A 24947-nucleotide genomic window follows, 5' to 3' on the forward strand; every position below is an offset into this window, starting at 1 on the left:
AGCGTAATCATGATTTTAAAAGTAAAATATTATGAAAATATTTATATGGGTAAATCATGCGTCTATTACCAGAACACGTAAATGAATGCGTGCTTCGAGCTGTTTAAATAAAGTTTTGTTTGTTTTCAATGACCGCAAAGATGGCTTCCTCTTTATTAAAGGTTGCAGGTAAGTAACTTAAAGTAGTAGTAAACTGGGTTTGTTTTAACGTTATGTAATTTGTTTGAATGTTTTTAACATTTAGATCTGTTTTATTCTACCTGCAGTTGTCTGTATCTTACTTTTTGAGAACTGTCGTTATTAAAATCCATCATAGACTACTTTTGTTGTAATTATCGTTCTATATTTATTGCATCCATATTGCAATCTCATTTGACTTGCAGTGACAGGTCTCTCGAGATGTGCTCGGCACAGTGTCCCCTCAGTGAGGGCATTGTCTCTGACAGTTCCCGTCAGTCAAGGTGTCCCTCGGTCCTTGTGGAAGTTAGGCAGGCTGAATCACGTGGCTATCGCAGTCCCAGACCTAGAGAAAGCCACAGCGCTGTACCGCGATGTGCTGGGGGCTCAGGTGAGCGCCACGGTGCCTCTCCCTGAACATGGAGTGTACACCGTGTTTGTGGAACTGGGAAACACAAAGTTAGAGCTTCTACACCCTCTGGGAGAAAAAAGCCCCATTGCAGGATTCCTGCAGAAGAATAAAGCTGGAGGGATGCATCATATCTGTATTGAGGTAAACATTAGATTAGGTTAGATCAGTGGTTGTCAACATTTTTGACTAAAAAACTCAATACCCAATATTTAAAGGTCCCCCATTTTGCCTAAGATGTTTCCTCTGATATTTCTGTTGCTAGCGTTATTGATTGATATCAAATTATAAATCCTATAAAACATTATATATTAAATGTTTGGTGTTTCTTTAAGATTTAGATTTAGTATGTTTTTCAAGAAAGATAATAGTTAATGTGTGTGTGTGTGTGTGTGTGTACACACAGATTTGGGTACACTTGTATAATGTAATATAATGACAATGACTAGAAATAATGTTACTGGTCATCACTAGTTAAAAAGGCCAAAACATTGTTTTTTTGTAAATCTAGTGTTTCGCACATGTTTCTGAGGGTTATGTTTAGGGGTAGGGGTTGGGTTAGGCGATAGAAAATATAATTAACCAGATATAAAAGCAATGGAAGTCTATGCAATGCCCTCACTAATATAGGCCTAGTGAAACAAACGTGTGTGTGTTTTAGCATTTTAATTAAGTTGAGGTTGAGAACAACTGGCTTACATAGTCAAATTTATCTTTTGCTTCTCTCACAATATTTACGTATTTATTTTATTTATGCAATATATTATTTTTTAATTATACAAAATTTACAAATGTATAGATGGACAAAAAAAGTTACATAACACTCACATAAACTAAACTAAAATCACATAGGTGTCATGTATCACAAAAGGCACAATCACAATATTCATTAAGATAATTAATTTTTTTAAATAATATATTTTATTTAAAAAAAGTAAATGGACAAAACTAAAAGCGACTAAAAATATCATTACATATGCAGTTCATATTTTAAAATAGCTTTTAGAATGATGAATATGAAACACCAGAATATGATATTTAATACTACTTTATAATGTTCATTCCATTTACAATTTTCCCATATAAAAGTAACATTAGATGGGATAATGATGAAAATTCAGAAACTACATTTTTTTGTACAATCTTATTGTAGGTGTCTTCATGCTATCAGAGAGTAATCAGTTTATTAGTGGACAGAATACAGTAAGGACTTATCATAAATGTTAAACTTATCCATCATTTATGTGTTGCCTGTTTGATTGCAGGTGGATGACATCAATGCAGCAATAGTTGATTTGAAGGAAAAGAAAATCCGACTGCTCTCCCCAGAGCCACGGATAGGAGCTCATGGCAAACCTGTGATGTTCCTCCACCCTAAAGACTGTGATGGGGTTCTTGTGGAGATAGAGCAAGCCTAGATTTTACACATGAGAGTTTTATCTTGTAAACGGTGACTTTGTTCGGTTTTGACACTTAAGAAATAGGATCATTGCAATGGAGTGTTTGATATTCATGACTTTAGGCTTTTTGTTTTTCTTAAGTAATGATTTTCTTTAATGACTTGAATAAATGATTAATTTAAGTTAGTTTGAAAGGATCCTTTAACCTTTTACAAAATTACAAATTCAAAATGTGTATTGTATTTATATTTATGGGGTGCACTAGGTTTTTTTTTAAAGTGATTGCAAATTTAAAATAATAAATTAACTCTGTATCTACTATTAAAACAATAGAAGCTGAAATAAGCTCAATTAAATTCATGGAAATGCTATAATAAAATGGTAGATAAGTTTTGCCATGTTTATGAATTGTGAATTGAAACCCTCATAAGCTTCTCATTGGATCTAAATGGAACAGACAGATTGAAGCTTTGTTTTTTTGTCCGACAACCATGTATTTGGAAGACAAGTTGGCTCATATCCATCTCTCCACTGTCGTCAACCCGCCGCCAAATAGAAAGTTGTTTTTGTTCTTGTGCCTTAAATCTGCCTTTTCTTAGAGGAGCGGGATTAGTTTGTGGGCTTGTGGTTTTCTCAATGTGTGGTCTCTAAAGGTCCTGTTTGAAGGTTCCTGCTTTAACACTGTTAGAATAAAAAGGGTCTTTTTTGCTGTTTTAAGCTGTTTTTGACATTTCAATTTATTGGGCAGTCTGAAAAAGCAGAACGCTTTCCAGGGATATTCACACTCAGCCTGTCCCAGACCTTTTGAATATCTAACCATTTTGCACATGCTAGATTTTGAAATGTTTGCTTTTATGCACAGTGGTGAAAAATAACTATAAGCAACATCTTTAATCGGGTAACACAAATATTGCTCTGAATCAAACATGAAGAAAAGCATGAAATCAACAAAGAGTGATAGTTTAAGTGTTTTAGGGGAGAGGATTTCTTCATCGGAACAAGGGCTATCATGCGTCCCAATAATATTATAGAAGCTTGCATTTGCTTGTCATAATGTGAAAACATCTGCCTGGATTAATCATGACGCAAGAGTAGCTGCATGGTATTTGTTGTTTTCAGTGTCCCAAAGGCAGCTCATCCTAATTGCAAATATTCAAACCACATGTCCAGTTTTATCTGGGGCATTAAAGCTGTTTATTGCCTTAGATTTGAGAAACACACTCTCTCTCATGTTGCCTGTCTCAGAACACCACTTACAAGAGATGGCAATTAAGTATCTCATTTTCTGAGCTAATGTAGTATCGATTTCGTTTTTTTTATTGTTATTTACTGTCTTACAGCAAGGCATTAGCTAATGTGTCCTCATTTGCATTATGATCTAACATGTAACTTGCATGTAGGCTACATCCAACAGCATCAGGAAGATTATGTGCTTCATGGAAACAGCGTAAATCTCTCTTATGTAATGTCAGATATGAAGAATCTCATCGTACTACAGTGAGACAGATGCATCATTTGAGCTACATTATCCATTAAAAGAAGGCCTTAAAATGGCTTTGGGGAAATGACACACCGATTCATCAAGGACAGTGTATAGTGAATTTGTAAACATTTACATGGAGGCTAATTACTAATAATTGATAATGACATATTAGAAAGGATAAGAATAAGGCTTCGATTCGCACTTTTTCCACGCTGATTGTTAGTTTGCTCAGCTGATAAAGAATTGATTTAAAATAAATTAAAACGATAGCATCATTTTCGAGATGAATTCCACACACAATGAAAGCTACAATCTCTCTCTCTCTCTCTCTCTCTCTCTCTCTCTCTCTCTCTCTCTCTCTCTCTCTCTCTCTCTCTCTCTCTCTCTCTCTCTCTCTCTCTCTCTCTCTCTCTCGGGTGGGGTTTATATGTGGTGATTTAGGCCAGCGCTGCAGTGGAGCGCCCCCTGCTGTTCTCTACATCTGCTCTTCAGGTTTCTGTTCTCCTCAGTCTCCGGGATGCGGTGTCGCTGCGGTGCACACTCTCTCTGTACCTCTGAAAACACAGGACTTCTATATATATACATCACGGCACCAAATGTTATGCAGGTAGGCTGGTTTTCTGTGTTATCTTTTCGCCTCATCGGAATGTTAACTGCAGCGTGTTGATGCGGAATCAAGTGATACGCTCGTGAAGGATATAGGATTTCATCCTTTCGGTGCAACATCAAACCCGCTGCCACAATCACGTAAATGATGATAGTCGTTCTTTTAAAGTCCTCCTTCTCCGCCGTCTTTCAAAAATTAAAATCGTTGTTACATTAAAGGAGATGGAAATGGCGCGAACTGAAGGGCCGTCAGTTTGTTTCTTTTTTATTTTATTTTTGTATAACTCCTTTTCGTTTGAGAGCTTATTTGCGGTGACTATTCATTTTCTCATTAATGACCATAATTAACACGACGGAAAATATTGTAAAGAAAAAGTGGCAAGTCCTTTAAAAAGTTCGTGACAAATATGTAACGTTACTGTAAAATGACTAACGTTATTAGTCCCAGTTAAGTTTTATATTAATAGCTTCTATCTATCTATCTATCTATCTATCTATCTATCTATCTATCTATCTATCTATCTATCTATCTATCTATCTATCTATCTATCTATCTATCTATCTATCTGTTATCTATCTATCTATCTATCTATCTATCTATCTATCTATCTATCTATATATATATATATATATATATATCTGTCTGTCTACTGTATATGGGTAGTAATATTTTGATTTGTTTTAAATGTTTAAGCAGTTTACTAATTCATTATTTTAAAATAATATTTTTAAATAATAAATATTAAATTACTAATAATCAATTAATATGATTTTTTTTTGGTGATTTAGAGTAGTAAAAAGCTGAAAAGAAAGGCTCACCCAAGATTAAATTTTCTTCATACAGCCCTTATGTGAATCTTGATGTCCATGGAAATGTCAGCCTATATTGAGAGATATCATTGTCATTCATATTTTGTGTTGTTTACAATTAGAAGCAGACCTGCTTGGTCAGTAGCCAGTGAAGTCTGATTAATTCCTCTGTTTGTACAGGGAATTTTGTATTCTATCGTGGTCTAAATCTTCTTTTTAGTAACTGACACATAAAATCATGATTAGAGGGTGAGATTCTAATTGTGGAATATAAACATAATGCTGTCCTGTCCTTCAGTTCTGGTTGATTTGCAGAGCTTATCATGATAATGGTAAATCAAGCATCAAATTCAAGCCTCAAGCTGGAAATCAAGCATCATGTTGCTGCTGCTGCTGTAAAAGATGAGGATTTTGTCCAGAGAACAATAGCTGGTCCACTCCCCTGAACAAATCAATAAAACCATTTGGATTAGAAAATAATGTGCACATTCTAAAATATGTTTATATAAACTTTTTCATAATTAAGAGCAAAGCAACATACAGCTTAAATGAAAATGAATGATTACGCTGCTCATCTTTGTGCGTATAGTTCAAAGTGTCTGAAATGTCTTTTGGGACTCTGAAAGGAACCATAATATTGAGGGGTAGAGAGACAGTTTATGAGTGGTAGGGAAGAGAGGGAGTCAGAATGAGAGGGAGTTTGAGTGCTTATGAAGGTGCATAATTCCTGAGTGTGATCCCAGTTGGTGATTCAGTCTCCACAATAGTCTCCTGCTGCTCTCTTGTCCAGGCAACCTGCTCTTACACACGCACACACACCCACACACACTCGCTGCCCCGCCCCTCCTTTCAGATCCCTCATAGTTACGGTTCTATGCTGAAGGACAAACACTGTTTGCAGGAGCATGCTGAGTTGATATTTATGCATGAGTACAACATTTATAGATTGATCTTCTTCAAAAACTGGATAGTGAGACATACGTAGATGGAAAGAAAACCCCAGGTGAGGGTTGGGAGATTTTAGCAAAATAATATTAAGTCTGTTTATAATAACAGCTTTGATAATCAAGTCAAATCAAGTCAAGTCACCTTTATTATAATACAGGTTGTTTTAAAGCGGCCTCACAGTATAATAAACAGGAGAATAACAATCATTGATGCAGACTTCATCAAACAAGAGAAATTCTGTTCTGTTCTGCTCTACAGAAGACAATATTGTGTGTCGCTATTCAGCTCAAATCAGTTCAGTGTAAAGTTCACAATTTATGAAATTAGTTCAATACAACAATAAACATCTCTACAGTAGACAATAGTATCATTATTTGGCTCAAGTCAGTTCAATGTTAATTCAGTTCAATAAGTGTCGATTTTGCTAAATTTGTCAATTCAGTAATTAAGTAGCTCCTGAAAACAGTGGTGTCGTCATCCCGCTCAATTAAGTTATCCCGCTTTAATTTAGTTTAGTTTTGCTCTCATCCGATAGTGTCAGTGCAGTCAAATCGATAATATTACAGTACTGAATATTAAGTGTATTTTCACATGAATCGCATGAAAATATCATACAATTTAGTGGGATATACTGAATGTTTTGCTACAATTATCTTCTGTTTGCATAGGAATAGAAACAGTTTTGAACGAAAATACAGATACAGTAGTGGTGAGATGGCAAGGGTGTGGGCAGGCCCTTTTTTATGGTGTTACTAATGTGAGTGTAAGCAGTTTTGGCCCAAAGCTGCTGTCTGGTTTACCACTCGCTCTGATGTGATCCTGTTGCCGTTTTTGAGTGTGTGTGTGTGTGTGTGTGTGTGATAACCTCTGGCAATGTGCCCGGGAAGAGGAGGACAAGGGTCAGAGAGGCATGTTCTCGCTCAGCTCAATTTAAAATCTATTGCTCACTATACATATACAAGTTCAGTCAGCCAGTCGTATTCACAGAAAAATCCCAGAAATGATATTTACATGTATTCCACTTTATAAACACTACCACTGTTTTCTATTTTAATATATTTTAAAATGTAATTTATTCCTGTGATGTCAAAGCTGAATTTTCAGCATCATTCCAGTCTTCAGTGTCACATGATCCTTCAGAAATCATACTAATACGCTGATTTGTTATTCAAGTAACATTTCTTATTATAATCAATGGTGAAAATGGTGGTGCTGCTAGTTTTGTGAAAACCATGATACTTTTTTGAATAGAATGTAAAAAAGAACAGAATTTATTTGAAATAAGACTTTTTTGTAACAATTAAAGTCCTTTACTGTCACTTTTGATCAATTTAATGTATCCTTACAAAAATAAAATCTTACTGACCTCAAAGTTTTGAATGGTAGTATATGATACAGAAAGTAAAAAAATTATGATTAATATAATTTTTTAAATAAAATAAATATTTATGTATATTTGACTACCCACCAATGACAATCTGTTTTTTTATTGAGCTTTAAAACTTTCTAGTACGGTACTTACAGAAATAATATTCAAATTCTTGCCAGTGCTGTAGTGCCCTTAGCGTAGTGCACAAATTTGGGGCATGCTGGTATCCCTAGAGTATAGCATACATTAAGGATGAGTAATGGGAGTGTGCCGATGGTTTTGACTTCAGAATGGTGTAAAAATACCATGCAGAAGAATGTGATTTCAAGTAAAGCTTTACTCACACAGGTACACTGGTGTTAATGATCTTATGCCCAGTTTCACAGACAAGGCTTAAAGGATTAGTTCACCTCAAAATGAAAATTTCCTGATAATTTACTCACCCCAATGCCATCCAAGATGTCTTTCTTTCTTCAGTGGAAAAGAAATGAAGTTTTTTGAGGAAAACATTTCAGGATTTTTCTCCACACAATGGACTTCAACGGTAACCAAATTGTTGAAGTCCAAATCAATGCAGTTTCAAAGGGCTCTGCACGATCCCCGCTGAAGAATAGTGTCTTATCTAGCGAAACGATCGGCCATTAACCACAATTGTTCGTCTTGTGCTGGTCTGCGACGCGCCAGGCATTACGTAATCATGTTGGAAAGGTCACGCTGGACGTAGGCGTAAGTACCGCCCCATTGTTTTAAACATCCAGGATACTCACACGAAAGGACCATTTTAAACAATAAACTGACACAAAGACATAAATATGTAATTCAACAATAAAATTTGAACGATCCTCCTTCTCCTTTCCAACGTGATTACGTAATGCCTGGCGCGTCGCAGAACAGCACAAAAAACGTAATTTCTTTTCCACTGAAGAAAGAAAGACATGAACATCTTGGATGGCATTGGGGTGAGTAAATTATCAGGAAATTTTCATTTTGAGGTGAACTAATCCTTTAAGCCTTGTCCTAGAAAAAATTCATGTGTGAGCTTAATCTTAAAATATGTACATTAGCAATGTTTTTTTCTAAGGCATGTTTAAAAAATCTACTTACATGTCCTAATTTAACTAAGGCCTAACCCTGGCTCAATCTAAGCCCTGTCTGTGAAACCAGGCCTTAGTTATCTGGCCAGTATATGTGGTATCTTTTGGAGAATTTGTATTTTTAGGGGAGGAGAGTTCACAGATCAGAAGCTGTGTTTGTCTTAAGGTTTTGGCAAATATTGAGTTATTTGTGCTCTGAAAGTGAAACATAAAAGTGAATTGAGATACATGACCTTCCGAAATAAACATGTTTTCCATAAAAATCTCTATTCTAAGACACTGATTGTGAAGATCCTTTCATCCTCTGTGATATTAAAATGTTTTCGTTTTTTTTCCATCATAAATAACATCTCCTATCAGCTTTACACTGCACAGTGCAGTGAGATGAAACAGAGGTGCTTTATTGGACACAAGCCCTATAATGCTTTGCTTATGTGTCTTTTGATCAAGCTGTGGAATGATTCATATTGATGTTTAGCATATAGCTCAGTGACACTGACTATATGACTGAATCATCTGTTCCTTTGATGTTGCATTGATGTTTACTTTTTAAATAATCGAATATCCGAGCATGGTGACTTGTCATATATTTTAAAGGTGCTTTCAAGCATCTGTTATGCACAGTAAGTGAAAGCGGCTTGTTTTGCTTCATATCAGCCCAGTATTAATTGAGAAGGCTTTTGTGTTTGTGTCTTTTGCCTCCTTTATCATCTTTCCTTCTTGTACATAAATGGCCATTTCATTCTTTTTGGGAAGCAGTCCACCTTGAGATTGCATTACTCGGTTCTTTTATCTATTCGGTGCTTTCATCATCTTGTTTCTTATAAGAATATCGAATATTGTGCACTAAAGTGCAAGGTAAGAAAGGTCTTCAGCCATTTTTTCCCTCATTTGCTGAAGTTGATCTGACTCAAGATTATGAAACAATGCTGCTCTTAATCTTTTCGTTCATTACTTAGTCTGTGCGTTCTTTAAAGGGACATTGTGTAGGAATTTCTCCCATCTAGCGGTGAAATTGTTTTTTGCATTCAAACGAATTGTGCTCTCCAGCGCCTCGCTTTTTCAAATGCGTGTTGCATCTACGGTAGCCATTATGTACCAAAGAGCTATGACAGGATGTCTTCTAATAGCACTTCGTCGAGTTTTCCTTCGGGTGAACAGGTTGCAAGAACAATCATATGCTCTATTAAAATATATTCTTATCGAATTTCTAGGTTACAAAAAGTAAACTCACAAACCTTGTTTTTAGCGCCTTCTCTACATAGCTGCTATTCATCAAAGAGCCTGTTTAACTTTTAACTATAAATGTTCTATATAATAAAGTACACAACCAAACAATGGAAAAAAAAGCTTGTAATTAAGACTGTAACATTGACTTACCTGTCGAGAAGAAAGCAGGACTTCAGCGTCTCTTTTGAAATCTTTCTCCTGCATTAGCTCTATCCACCTGGAAAAAGCTATCCCGACATTGTTTTTTGTAATCTCCGGTCATGTTTCCTTTAAAAATTAAAAATAACAGTGCAATGCAGCCTTTTAAACTTGCCGGGGCAGTGACAAGCGCCTCTCACTGCTGCTCCTCTGTTTCTGCTGCTTTCCGTTACGTTCTTGGCTCTGAACGAAAACGCGCTGTGGAAACGCGTTGGCCTAGTACTTTTTGTCCCTCTCTTCCTATTATAGTTTTTCAAGATGGCGGAACTACATGGAAGCCTCCGTGGACCTACCGTCCCATGTATATAAAGATAATAAATTCTTCGTTTACAAGGATAAGTCAGATAATTGGCAGAGGTATTTGTACACCGTTGAGGACATATTTATGAATACAAATATTGATTTTAGATAATAAAATACCTAAAAAAGTACACATTGTCCCTTTAAAAAGCTAATTATTTTTCCCTCTGGATATGTGTATCCTGACCCTGTATCTGATGTAATATCTGTAATATTGCCCTAAGTAATTAAGTAAGTAAGGCACTGACTACATGGTCTCTAGACTGTTTGAAAAGTCCCCCCCCCCCCCCCCCCCCCCCATCCCCCCCCCCCCCCCCCCCCCCCCACTAGTTGGTGAATCACTTGCTGTGTATTACTGAATTGAGTTTTGGCATTCTAATCATACCTGCTTAGTCTTCTTTGCATCTCTGTATTTTATTAGCATAGCAAGTTAAAGGGGTCATGAACTGAGAATTCAAATTTTCCTTGATCTTTTGACAGTTAAGAGTTCGTTATACTATAAAAAAATAGTTTCAAAACTCAAAACTTCCTTGTTAAGGCCCTTGCACACTCAGTCCAAAATTTTCGTATGTGTTTTTTCGTATTCGTGATTCGGTGGCTCTGAATTGTCAAAACACCATTCAAACACCATTCAAACTGCCTGCTATGGATGCAAAAAACGCAGAAAATCGAACCCGATCCGATTTTTTTTATGACGGACGAAAGTTTCGGAGGCAGTGTGCAAGCGTGATTGACATAACCTGAGGTCGTATTTATTTTTTCACGTGCGAAAATTTCGGACTCAGTGTGCCTTTATTCCAAAAACTGCTTTTATTGAAACCAAGGCCAGAAAATTACAGGATCTAAAAAGTGTGGACTTGTGACGTCACAAGGCAGCGAAAGACCGCCTTTGCAGAAGAATATCAACGCTTTGCAAACAGACTTTTATGATATGGATCTGCCAGCAACGCCACAAACATGTAACTAACCATGTTTATTCTAATCACTGATCTGTGATCAGTGATTTCTGATGTGTAATTATTTAAGTTCAGACAGATTATCTCTCAAAATCATTCAATACTGGTTATGCATTAGTAAATCAAGCCAGTGACTAAACGATCAACTTCACGTCGTTCGTTTCTCTTAGTAGGATGAAAATAATCTTATTTAAATTGTGATTAAATTACATACAGAAAGCAATCAAAGAACGCTCCCTTTCCAATCGCCCAAGCTGTCAATCACACAGCACGAGTTTATCTGGACACTTGCCAAAACTCGTTATGAAATCAATGACGCTGTTACTGCACAACGAAGCTCTGTATTTCTTATTTACATCGTGTTTGCATTGTTATTTGGTAAAAGGATTCCTGAGAGTGCAGAAATTGCGTTGCAATGATGAGATCTCTTCATTCACGCGATCAACAGACTGTCTGTCATCTGCTCAATGCTCATCACTGCAACCTTTCATGTGATGGGAATAGATTTAAATATATGATCAATACTTTTCACGATTCGTTTAATCTCGATAGCTGTAAGAGTAAAAACGTAGTAACAGTTTTTGAGAGAGTTCCACATGTAAATGCTATTTCATATGCAAACATGTCAGCCAATCACAGCAGTGACACTGAAGTCTCACAGCAGACACGCCCCAGAGCGTTCAAATCAGAGGCTAAAATCAGGCTTGGAAAAATGCCTTTTATTTTTAAATTATGAGTGGTAATTATTTTTGTAAAAATCATACTAACATAAGGGCACCCCAGGAAACATTATAAAATAATCCAGTTCATGACCCCGTTAAGATTTAGTCAAGTCAGTTTTAAGCTTTTTCAGGCCAAGGGAGTCGGGACACAATGCTACAAACAGTCTTAAAGTCGTCATGATAAGTCGTTCATGCATATGTTTTATTTTTTTTAAACATTTTATTTTGTCCTCATCATTTTTAATCAAAATGTCATAATCTCCTAATGAAACAACAGACTCCTCCAATCATTCAGTCCACGTAAACACCGTCCGTTTCTTACAATCTACTGGAACCTCACATGCAGTTAGGCCTTCATCCAGTCAACATCCAATGGACAGAACCAAGACCCCGTCCTACATTCTTTTTAAAAAATGTTCATTTATCTGTTTCACCCGAATGTATGTCACAATAATGTCACAATATTGAATAAAAGATCTGTCGCTACTTCCGTCTAACAGCGATTTTAAGCCTTGCCGTTCCTGTAAGCCATAGTAATGAATTTACATACTTTTGTTATGATGGTGACACGGTAAATTCATTACAATAATCATTTGAACAGTATTTCATTTTTAACTACAGAAGTATAGTCACATACATCCACATATTTTACATATATTTTTTTGTGTCTATAATGTAAAGCATTTAGCAGAACTTTAGCCTCTTAAATGCAGCTTTGGTTGACATTCACTTAATATTGTATTTATTTTATTGCTTTATTTTTCTAAATGTGTAGATTAAACAATTATTGGTGGACCCCCTGTTGAAGACTAGTAGTGTTTCCCCCATATCTTGTCTCAAAACAGCTTTACAGAACAAGCGGAACCAAAGATAGCACTGATAGCAGTATCACTCTTGCACGCATCTATTTATCCGTATGGAAATTATTAACTAGCAACATGATATTTTTGATAATATTTATAGGTAATTTAATAAAATAGTTTTAAAAAATCTGTTCATAGGACACGTACCTGATTTCTTGTAGTACTGGATTGACCCCTCTTGCGTATAATTTAGGGATGCACCGATACGATAACCGATAATTCTTTATATTTGAAAGCCGATAACCATTATATTGGCCAATAAATCTAAATTCAATTTTTTATATACATTTTGAGAGCCTGATTACAAAAACAAAAGTCTCACCATTAAAAGCCATGTCCCAAGCACACAATTAAAATGTTCTCTGTGTTGAAAATGCAGCCCCCTGAATTTAGTCTCAGAATGACTCATGTACCACAACCAGAAGAGCTCCATTCTGCCGTCCTATCGCCTTTTGTGCATCTGTCAATAAGTGTCTATACTTGATAAACAGAAATATAAATAAATAAAGAATTCTTTTTGAGACGAGATAAGAGATGAGAGAATGGCATGATGTGTTGTGAGTGTATTGTACTGTTGTGCTTTACTGATGGAGGAATGGCTGCACTCACCTGTTCTCTGTTGAGAGATGATGGTCTGTTGGATATTTGTGACGGGTCATTTGAGCTTGTGCTATAGCTGCCTGTGTTTACTGCAGTCTGAAGGTCATGAAGGCTCATTCCTACTGGGACAACGGCACCTTAAATCTCTGCAGTGTCTGTTTTCAGCTATTCATATACCGAGGGTTGACTCATCGACAGAATAAATGCGTATAGCTGTAGTCAGATCGAAGATTTATATTTATGTAAGCCTAACTTCCCACCTACATTTAGAGTAGCACCGATGGATCGTCCTTGAAGTCATTTCCAGTTGGAGGAGTGGCAAAGTCTTGCCTGTAAAACACAAAGAGTGAAAGTAATGCATCCCGAGCGACCAAGTATAGCTCTGTGAAAGGGTGACAAATCTTTTTCCTTTATCTGCCGCACAGTTAGCCTCGCGCCATTTCAGATCCATGTACATTAGCATTTAAATGAGCTAACTTGATTTTACCCAGTTCAGGCTCCATTGTCTCCATTTGAATGAGTCCACACTCAGCGGACTGAATGGAATAAGATCAGACGATCCATTTACTCTTGCTCTCAGTCTTTAATAACATGGAGGATTCACTAACTAACTAATGGGACCACAGGTGAAGAGCGAACAAATCTCCCTGTCCCAATATCTGTTGTCATCCAGAACTATCTGGAAAGACCACAATCAGGTCCCATTAGCATTCCTATATTGTGGATTGATGTACCAAGATCAAGATCGTGGAGGCAAAGTACCATCCAACGTGAAGCGGGTGTGCATTCAAAATCGTGCATTCAAATAATTGAATGCACAGCTAACCATGGGTTATCCTGCTTAAACCATGGTCATTTGTTAGCATTGACAACTTAAATCTGTTATTGATGTTTGCAGCGCAATATTTGATTAGAAGGATTATTTTCATCAGTTACGGCTATCTAGCATTATCTATTTACTATCTAGCATTCTACCCACTTTGAATCAGACACAGACAGTGCTCAAAGTGTGCTGGTAGTACACACATCTATATATTAATCTGTAGTGTAGCCTCACTTTTTCTTGCGTACCAGCACTTCTCACATGCTGCTAGTACTCTGACTCCCCACAACATCCCCCCACCGAAAAACCTATAAACATTTAATGCAAAGCCTTGATCAAGTGAAGTGTGCATTTCTCTGTATGTAAACCAATAGGACATTTAAAAAAATAGCTCATATAATAATAATAAATAAAAAAAACACACAAACAACAAATAATCAACTTGACTCAAAAACTGTTGACTCTTAAGCCCATTGTATCATGGCATTTTTTTGCAAAAAGACCTCAGTCATCCCTGAAAACAAAATGAAGATGATTCTTATGAATAATATCTTTACTCATTTGTAAGTCGCTTTGGATAAAAGCGTCTTCTAAATCATTAAATGTAAATGTACTTTTGTAAAAAAAAAACAAAAAAAAAACTTATAAGCGCTCATGATTTATAATCTTTATTAATAAATATAAAACATACAGTAAGTTCATCGCAAATCCCATTTGCATCACCCAATCCGAAAAGTACTCGATCTGACCACTGAGGAAAAAAAATCTATAAAACCAAGTATGACAACAAATTCAAACTTAAATAGTGAAATGAGAAAGACGTGCACAGATTTAATATTTTTTAGCAGATAAACACTTAATATAAAAATTTGTTCACCACATCATGACAGAAATATTACAGACAAGACAACTAACCGTATTTTCCATCATGCTCGTTCTGTTGTCAAATGTCTTATTGCCTTAAATTCACATTTCACTTGTTCATGGCTTTGCATTGATTGAATACAGTAAACTTGACATTAAATGTATAAACTCTGTGTCTTTAAGTAGCTACTATTTGCAACAACATGAACATGAAGGAAATAATATTATCACATAATACAGTCAAATTGGAAACATTTTACACGGTTACACATTTATTCATATATTTAAATTTCAAAACTAAAAAAGTTAAAAGTATGTTCTCACTAGCTTAATTAGTTCATGCAGTATGAACTAAAAACAAAGTAGTATTTGTATTAAGCATTAACATAATTAAAAAAAAATTTGTACATCATGATATCTTATACATGTACAGTATGAACAGAAAAGTGACTGTATTTAAAAGTATTGTTAAATATTTAGATATCGATTCGATAATCCAAAATCCTTGTGAAAATACCTCATATATAATAAAAGAACATTACGGATAGGTAGAACAACTCTAACTGTATAAGCTCCGCCCCTCACTTCCGTCCTGTGGCTTCTGGTCTGAAGCTGCTGGCGCTGTGGTTCTGCAGCTAGATATATCTCGTTTATCTCAAGGTAATATGCTTGTATGCTATTTTTCCCACCATTCTCTGTGGCAGGCAGCACAATGTTTTTAAAATAGATAAAGCATAAAATGTACATACAAACTAAATGCATGCACTTCATTATGCACTGGCACTAAAATGGCTTCCTCCTTTGTTGGGTTGTGAAAATAGATATGTGAACTTGAGAGATATTAAATTGCACAAAGTGTCATTTTTATTATGACTAAAGTCATTTGAACATCATATGTGTGGTTTTTGCAGGAGGAACTTTACAGGAGTACTTGAAGGCAGCATAATTCTATGGGTCCATGTGAACATGGACACACTATTGATTACTGGGAGGGCAGCAGGTGGATGGTTGTGATCAGTCGTTTCTAATTGTTTTACAAGCCTAAATCCTCCTGGTAAGGAAAATCCAACATTGGTATCAACTGTCATCTTGTCAGAAGCGTGTGTATGCGTGTGAGCATGAAAGCCAAGGTCACTAGATGGCCTGCAGATGCTGTGTTTTCTATCTGCTGTTTTTCCCCTACAGTTATATCATTATTAGCACTTAAGCTTTCCGTGTATTCAATGGGCTTGATCATTAGCTATCCAGTTTCTCTGAGAGATTGCATTCTATTAGCATTTAGATGAGGCAGTGATTTTAGTTTGCCTCAACATACCACTCAGCATATGCAGCTGCTGCCAGCACTTGGTGTATAAAGATGTTTAGACCTGCATAAATGGGTGTACAACTGTGGTATGAAATTAAGACTTCATATATATTTATTATAGTACTAACTAGATATGCATTCATATTAACATAAATAGATATGTAGCATTAAACACACATCACATTTACTACACATGTCAGTCATGCATTAATCATTGTGAAATATTTTTAAAGAAATCATGCTTTAAAAAAAATCTTTAGACATTCATGACTGATGTTACTATTACACTCTCTCGTATTGTGCAAATACTGTGCGTACATTTTATTCTGTTTTTCCAAAGACTCTTCGTAGTAATAGTTTCATAAAGGAATAGTTCGCCCAAAAATGAAAGTTCTGTCATCATTTACTCACTTTCATTTCACTCCAAACCTGTATGTCTACTGTAGAACATAAATAAGATACTTTGTTCTTACAATGGAAGTCAATGGTCACCAAAACCAACATTCTTCAAAATATATTTGTGTTCAGCAGAAGAAAGAAAGTTATACATGTTTGGAAGTTGGAACTGCATGAGGGTGAGTAAATAATGACATAATTTTAGTTTTTAGGTGAACTCTCAATGGATTACTCGATTCTCATTGATCAATTGTGCTATTTAGTGGTGTATAGCACAACGCTGTATATCAGAGATCAGCTTTGTAACTGAAAACAGCAGAGGACTTAACTAGTCTTACTGTTGCTTAATATTGCTGTTCGTCTTGTTGCTAGGTTGATTGTTTTGTACATTGAAATAGATTTTTTTCTTAGCAGAAGCTTTAAAACAATATACAGGTTGTGTGTGTGTGTGTGTGTGTGTGTGTGTGTGTGTGTGTGTGTGTGTGTGTGTGTGTGTGTGTGTGTGAATATCCCTTACATATACACAGTGTAAGCTTCCACAAACTGATGCAGTTCATCATGTCCAGTTTCAAAGAGCGTTGCTAAGAATTTCAATCATTAGAAGAACTCAAAGTCTTTTGGGATAATTACACAAGGTAGAATTAGAAAGATGGAAAAAGAATATGAGAATATGGTGGGGAAAATGAATACTTGTTTTAAAAGGTTTCCTTTGGGTATTAAAGCTCACATGTAGCATCTGGTCTGTGTGAGTTAAAGATTTATTGATTTGGTTTCAAGAAGGGTGTGTGTTCATCAGTGTGCGTGGGTCAGATTTTGCCTGCGTTGTAGGGACCAGACAACAGTCCTTAAAAAGAAAATGGTTTAATAAACATATTAAACTTAAAAGTTACTTGGATGTTGTCAGGTTGATTGAGTCATATTAAATTTTTTTATTTTTTTATGTTTAAATTATGTCTTCATTGCTCATAAGTGATATGAGCTTCATTGCATCATGTGTGATAAGGCTGTAGCCTCTTTTAGCTTCTGTCACAGAGCATGAGACATTTTCTGAATATGTATGCTATGAAATTATGACCATAAACAGAAATTTAGCCATTGCTATTAATTTCAGGGTCTGCTGTGTCATTTTCAACTAACACGGGAAAAAGCAAACTTAAAGAAGCCTGGAAATAAATGTATGTGATATTTCAGAGAGTCAGACAGAATAAGTTAGAGAGTGTTTTTGTTTTTAAATCGTCTCATGACATTTAGAAGGCAGCACTTTGTTTTTGTAATCCGTTAACAAATACACCAGACATTTTCTGCCATTTTGTGAGTTTCTTTCAAACTTTTTCAATAGTTTTGTATCTTCTGATTCTTCTTGAATCAGTGCCGGAGGATAGCAATAAGCTGTTTGGGGCTCATATCATTAGATAGAGAGACGATCTGGAGATGGTGACATCCAGATTCAAGAGATTTCTGAGAGTTAGTCATCTGTGAAAAGCTAAATCCTGTTTTATATTCTGAGTCTGACATTAGCTCAAGAATGAGGCACACACTCTCTCAGCTTGACAGATCAGTGATGATCTTTACTGTGGAGATGGAGCTATCAAATATTTGGGGAAAGTACACTGAACAAAATTATAAACACAACTTTTGTTTTTGCCCCCATTTTTCATGAGCTGAACTCAAAGATCTAAGACTTTTTCTATGTACACAAAAGGCCTTTTTCTCTCAAATATTGTTCACAAATCTGTCTAAATCTGTGTTAGTGAGCACTTCTCCTTTGCCGAGATAATCCATCCACCTCACAGGTGTGGCATATCAAGATGCTGATTAGACAGCATGATTATTGCACAGGTGTGCCTTAGGCTGGGCACAATAAAAGGCTACTCTAAAATGTGTAGTTTTATCCAGGGCTCCAGAGTCCGACCAATTTGGTCGCACATGTGACCAAAATTTGTAAGGGTGCGACTAAAATTTTTCCTAGGTCGCACCGGTGCACCTAACGTCCTCGCATCCACTGTCTCTCCACGAACGAACGAACTCTTGACGGAACTCACACTTATGGTTGGATCATATCGTGGTCTAAACTAATCAAAGACAGAGATGGGGCGGGTCTTTGCCTCTGATTGGCTGTGGTCCAGATATTCCTGTAGGCCTACACTGCTCGTGCTCCGTGCTGTGAGATTGAAATTGCGACCTGAGCACCAGAGAATCAGGCCTTGTTTAAACTGTCAGTGAAATGTGACCCAATTCCGATTTTTTGCTCATATGTGACAGATCGGATGTGTTCTATGACTGTGTAAACAGGAAAAAAACGCATGCATTCGGATATTTCGAGATCGGTTTCAGGCCTCGTTCACATGTGGAAGTAACATCATAATGTGACTGTCATTTAAACAGTCAGATCGGATTTTCTGAGGCATTAGGCTACGTCTCCGCGGTTTAATGACGAGAGAAACCCCGACGCGCATCTGCAAAGGGACGAATGGCCCGACGAAGCGTTGTGTCGTCGTCGTATGTTTGGGATGCTCTATCGAGATCGGCGTATACGACAACGTGTTCCAGGTCCTGCCAATATCCAGCAACTTCGCTCAGCCATTGAAGAGGAGTGGACCAACATTCCACAGGCCACAATCAACAACCTGATCAACTCTATGCGAAGGAGATGTGTTGCACTGCGTGAGGCAAATGGTGGTCACATCAGATACTGGCTGGTTTTTGGACCCCCCCAGACCCCCCCAATACAGTAAAACTGCACATTTTAGAGTGGCCTTTTATTGTGGCCAGCCTAAAGGTGCAGTGTGGGATTTTTAGCGGCATCTAGTGGTGAGAATTGCAAATTGCAAACAGCAAGTCACTCGCGGCCTATCGCTCGGTTTTCAAACTCGAATGAGAAGCTACGGTGGCCGACGTAAGACAAAATATGTCGTCGTCTGAGTCTAAGTCAGCAGCAGAGAGTAGTAAGTCAAGCAATGAGGTTTCTTTAGCGCTGTTTGTTCGCTTTCGGCTACGGTAGAAACATACCTTCAGACCTTCATAGAAGGGGATTCCCGCGTCTATGTAGATATAAATGTCTCATTCTAAGGTAATAAAAACATAACGGTTCATTAAGTAAGGTCTTTATACACCACTGAAAACATAGTTATGGATTTTATATTGCATTTCTGTCAATAGATCCTCAGAAATATTACACAATGCACCTTACATAATATAATAATAGTAATCAGCTGATTGTCTCACGAACGTAACCAGCACATTCTCCCCACACAGCAAACCCATAATACAGCGAGGGAGAAGAACCACATGAAACTATGCAACAATATATTTTTTCTAACAGGGTAGTAAAAGTTTAGCTGGCTAATATGAGCTGTTACTGTGGCTGAGCCTTGTTTAAACTCGACGCGTCCGCATGAGCCCAAAGGTGCGTGCGGCAAAAATGACGTGATTGTGACAGCGCGCGCGCCTCCGCATCCCCTAGACACCACTTACTACACACAAAGGCTTTTTTCTCTGATTTTGGAAACTCGATCGACTTAAAATGCTTCCAAGATCGACGGGTTGGTGATTCCTGTAACGTTACTGTTTTACGGTCAATGACAAGAGTAGCCTACTAATCAGCTGTCTCACGAACTTAACCAGCACATTTATCCCCACATAGCAAAGCCATAACACAGCGAGGGAGAAGAATTAAGTTACATGAAACAATCCAACTACATATTTACACCACTGACAAGGGAAAAGTCACTACTCACGGTGTTTATGATTAGCTTCTTCTAGCTTCCTGCGGCTTCTTTTTCAATGTAGTGACGAAACGCGCTCTGTAACGCTGTTTGTTCGCTGTCGGCTACGGTAGAAACATGACGTCACAATATGGCGACCTTCATAGAAGGGGATTCCCGCGCCTATGTAGATATAAATGCCTCATTCTAAGGCAGTGGTCACCAACCTTTTCAAGCCTAAGATCACATCCCAAGTCCAAATGTAAACCAAGATCTACCACTTGCAGAAAATTATGAAAAAACAAGGCCACAATGTAGTTCTACTTTGACATTCTTTGTTGCCTGTTAGTCACTAGCAAAATATTTATTTAATACAAATAGTATATAACTATACAAACTGTCAACTATAATTCAACATTTTCAACAGTAATATAACATTGTTAAGTATATATCCACAGGCTTATTACTCATATATAAACACAATAATCAGTCAATTACAGGCCTAAGCCAATAGTGTACTGTTTCATTTTCCCTTTTAAAACATAGGCTATTTCAAATCAAAATGGTAAGTGCAACTAGCATACAAAATATTATGACAACAGTCATCCTTCAATTCTTCAAAAAAAATTTCACACAAATTACAGACCTACCTAATCGATCAATTACAGGCCTAAAACAGTCATGTACTTCTCTTTAACAATAGCCAATAAAGGGTTTTTCCTGGCTCAAAATGAGGCGGAGGTGGTAAAATCGCAACACTGGGGGGGGGTCCGGGGGCATGCCCCCCCGGGAGAAAAATTTGTACATTTTAAAGATAAATTCATTAATCTGGTGCACTTTGAGTCACTCGAATCTGTTGTTAAAAATAAAAAATAATCCACCTGCCAACCACCCATATTCTTTGATTTAGATATCTGCATCTGATCATCACATTACAATTATTCAATTAAGCATGATAATATGGTAACATATCACACTGAAGTAGGCTGATTTAAAATTAACATTTATTTAAATTAAAAGTTCTTCTTTTGGCAAAATTACATTTCCTTTATAGCCTAAACAGAGGGTTTGGCCTACTCCCTTTAAACTTAAATTGTCAATGTTTCATTTTTGAAAACACTCTTATCGGAATAATTTTTTGTACCTTTATAAAGGGCATTTTCCCCCTAATTTTATTTAATGTACTGGTATGCTCTAAATTTCATTTCAAATTCTTACATTTTATCAATACATTCAATTAAAATAATAAGACAAGGCTGTTACCAATCAAATTAAATAATTTACATTGAAAAATTATAACTGTATTAAATGAGATTATGAGATTGTTTTGAATATTTTTTGAATATACAAATAAGGAATGTTGAAAAGAATGATACTTTGAAACTAAACCGCCAGTAGAAGCGGCAGGCGGCCGTCTTAATGAGCGAGTCATTGAGTCATTCATTCAAACGATTCGTTCAAACGGCTGATTGATTCAGAATGAGGCGGTTTAATAATGGGTAACGTTAATTGAATCTTTGACTCAAGCGATTAGGTCAAAACGCTGAATCATTGATGAATAATGGATGAGTGTTGCTGTGAGATGCGCTGGTTCTGTTGTTTGGAACTATTTTCGCTGCTGAAACAGAACAAAAACAGTAATTGCGTCTAAAAATGTAAGTAACTTAATTTTAACTTTGTTTATTGAACTGTTATGAAATCAATATCTTGGTTTCAATCGTGCTTGCATTCAGGAAAACAGCACTCTGGTCGTGTGTAGTCTATAACGTTATATTGTTTCTTAACTATAAATTTGACGGAGGCGGCCGCCTCATAATTGTCTATGCAGGAAAACCCCTGCAGATTTCAAACTAGCAATAGCCTACTCCCTCACCGTTGTGCCATCGTTTCGTTAGCTTGCGTATCGTTAGCTTGAAGAGCTTGATGTGAGCGTAGTGTGAAGTGGCTGAGCTGGTTAAAGCTTGAAGCCTTGTTTATACTCGACGCGTCCGCATGAGCCAAAAATGACGTCATTGTAACGGCACGCGCGCCTCTGCATCCCCTAGACACGATTTACTACACACAGTAGGCTCACACATGGTGCATTTTTAATTAATAAATAATAATGAATACAAATATTGGTGTTTTTTCTCTGATTTTGAAAACTCTTCGCGATCGACTTAAAATGCTTCCAAGATCGACTTGTCGATCGCGATCGACGGGTTGGTGACTCCTGTTCTAAGGTAATAAAAACATTACGGTTTATTAAGTAAGTTCTTTATACACCACTGAACACATAGTTATGGATGTCATATTGCATTTCTGTTAATAGATACTCAAAAATGTTACACATTGCACCTTTAAGGCACACCTGTGCAATAATCATGCTGTCTAATCAGCATCTTGATATGCCACACCTGTGAGGTGGATGGATTATCTCGGCAAAGGAGTAGTGCTCACTAACACAGATTTAGACAGATTTGTGAACAATATTTGAGAGAAAAAGGCCTTTTGTGTACATAGAAAAAGTCTTTGTACACAAATCTTAGATCTTTGAGTTCAGCTCATGAAAAATGGGGGCAAAAACAAAAGTGTTGCGTTTATAATTTTGTTCAGTGTATGTAGATCTGAGGGGTTGGTCTGACTTATGGATCCCAAAATGGATTTATTGTAGCTGGACGAAATTATCCAAGGTGGTGGAGGATACCAACACATCCTTAACAGGATGCAAGGACATTCATTGACACAATGCAATCTCTAGCTCCTTACCCCAGCCTCACCCATCACAACTAAGTTCCTAACCCGAACCCTTACCTTAAACTTTAACCTAATTATAACCGTATCCGTAAAACCAAGTCTTAAGCTTCAAACAGGCCTTTATAGGGGTCTCAGAAAGTGAGGGCCGGCCAAAATGTCCTCACTTTCCTTACTATGTCCTCACATTTTCATTGGAGGGACAGCGGGTTTTTGAGATACTTTTCTGTCAATAAGCCTTACAAGCACATGGCATTTTTACAGTAAGGCCTGTCCTTGAACAAACAACATGCATAATTAATATCTGGCATATATTTGATGCTCTAAAGCCTTTGGGAATAAATGAATAGCAATTGTAATGCCTGCTGACAGGTCTGTGTATACTGTGTAGATGTAATTGCTTTAACAACTGCAGAAATGCTTCAGGCCTCGATCCCTTCTTTTTAACTCTGCTTTAAAAGCTTAAGTTTACAATGAAGCACGTGTAGGTGAACCACAGAGGGTTTAGACCAAGTCACAGTCTTGTCCTGGCATTGGTAACTTTGCTGGTTGAAGTATAGGGGATTAAAAGGAGCCATTTTAACGTTAACAGATAATTATTTTTAAATCATTACCAAAGTCCTTGTGTCAGCACTTGCAAAAGACTGCATGGCCTATAGTCACTCTTGGTTTAGCGCTAATCAAATTGAGACTTCATTAGACAGTATGTGACCAACATAACGCCCAAACAAATTAATTTCAAGACAAATGTCATGTTTTATTGATGATTTTATATGATTAATAAATGTATAAATATATAGTAAGTATGATATATAGTGTTTGCATAATGCATACAATTTAAAATAATATATAATATGTTTTTATAAATTTGTATAATGCATAATATTTAAAAAATAAATTCTGACAAAGACAGTGGATGAAAAGACACTCTTTAATAGGATCGTTCCTGATCCTCAGAAAACTTGTTACAGGTCAGCACAGATTATCTTGACTCATTGTGGGTGTTTATTATCCCCTTTTGGATTTAAGATGCACAGTGTCTTAGTGGTAGACAATCCCATGCATTTCTGCAGCATAGAGAACAGCTTTGCTCTAGCAGAGAAGGGCACCGCAGCCTGTAACCTTATATAGGGGTTGAGAGAGTGTAAATGGCAGGGAAAAGGGGCTTATGCAAGCCTTTAAAATAAAAAGTGTGTTGTAAGGGAAGCCTATGTGAAGAAGGAGATTGATGACAATAGATTTTCTTCCCTCCAGCAGAACCTCCTGGGCTGTGTCTGCTGGGATGTCAGCAGGTCTGGTGCATTACTGATGGCATAGCCAGCGCTCATACTTCAGAACAAAGAGAGGGAAATGGGCATTTGAATAACAGAGAAACGGAAGCAGACAGCTAGGTTGCTTTAGAGAGAAAGTCTGAGAGAGAGAGAGAATTTGTACACTAGAGAAAGACTGAGATGAGAAGGTGGAGACAGATGAAAGAGTAACGGAAATGACCTGGATTCACATTATTCATTCAGGTAATTCCCTTTAGCCTCTGGCAGCAGAGGTCTGATTTCTCACCAAACAGCAGTCACCAGACATCATATTATTTTCTAAACTGAAGTTACTGAATTGCTTAAGTTAATTTTTCTAAAAGAAATAGTTAATCTCAGAATGAAAATTCTGTCAGCATTTACTCACCCTGTTATTTTTCAGTGCATCACAAAAGGACAATTTAAGTGTCTTCACACAGCTCTTTCCTGTACACTGGCAGTTTATAGTGACCAACGACTAGGGGTGTAACAGTTCAAACTGTTCAATCACAGTTTTAGGATCACTGTTTCGGTTAGGTTCGGTATGTGCTATGTTCAGGAAAAATAAGGACTACTGTCAAATAAAAATAAATAAAATAAGAACAAATAATCAAACTACAAGCAACAGCACAAATAAATACAATAGAGCAAAGATACAAATAAAATA

General features: G+C 36.7%; 2 protein-coding genes across 3 annotated transcripts in view; both read left to right on the forward strand.

The window, feature by feature from the left end:
* Nucleotides 1-19: 19 nt before the first annotated feature.
* mcee (methylmalonyl CoA epimerase) lies at nt 20-2019 on the forward strand. Its single transcript, XM_056244142.1, has 3 exons — nt 20-168; nt 384-730; nt 1852-2019. The coding sequence occupies exons 1-3, from the start codon at nt 129-131 to the stop codon at nt 2002-2004; spliced, it is 540 nt and encodes a 179-aa protein (XP_056100117.1). The 5' UTR covers nt 20-128; the 3' UTR covers nt 2005-2019.
* Nucleotides 2020-3927: 1908 nt separating this feature from the next.
* The window catches only part of apba2b (amyloid beta (A4) precursor protein-binding, family A, member 2b), a 103416-nt gene continuing 82396 nt past the window's right edge, over nt 3928-24947 (forward strand). For both annotated transcript variants that reach the window (XM_056244144.1, XM_056244145.1), the window contains exon 1: nt 3928-4076. The gene's annotated coding sequence lies outside the window, so the exon portion shown is untranslated. The remainder of the gene's footprint in view (nt 4077-24947) is intronic.

Source organism: Rhinichthys klamathensis, unplaced genomic scaffold, assembly GCF_029890125.1.
Source record: "Rhinichthys klamathensis goyatoka isolate OS25496 unplaced genomic scaffold, OSU_Roscu_1.1 h1tg000931l_1, whole genome shotgun sequence".
Taxonomy (NCBI): Eukaryota; Metazoa; Chordata; class Actinopteri; order Cypriniformes; family Leuciscidae; genus Rhinichthys; species Rhinichthys klamathensis.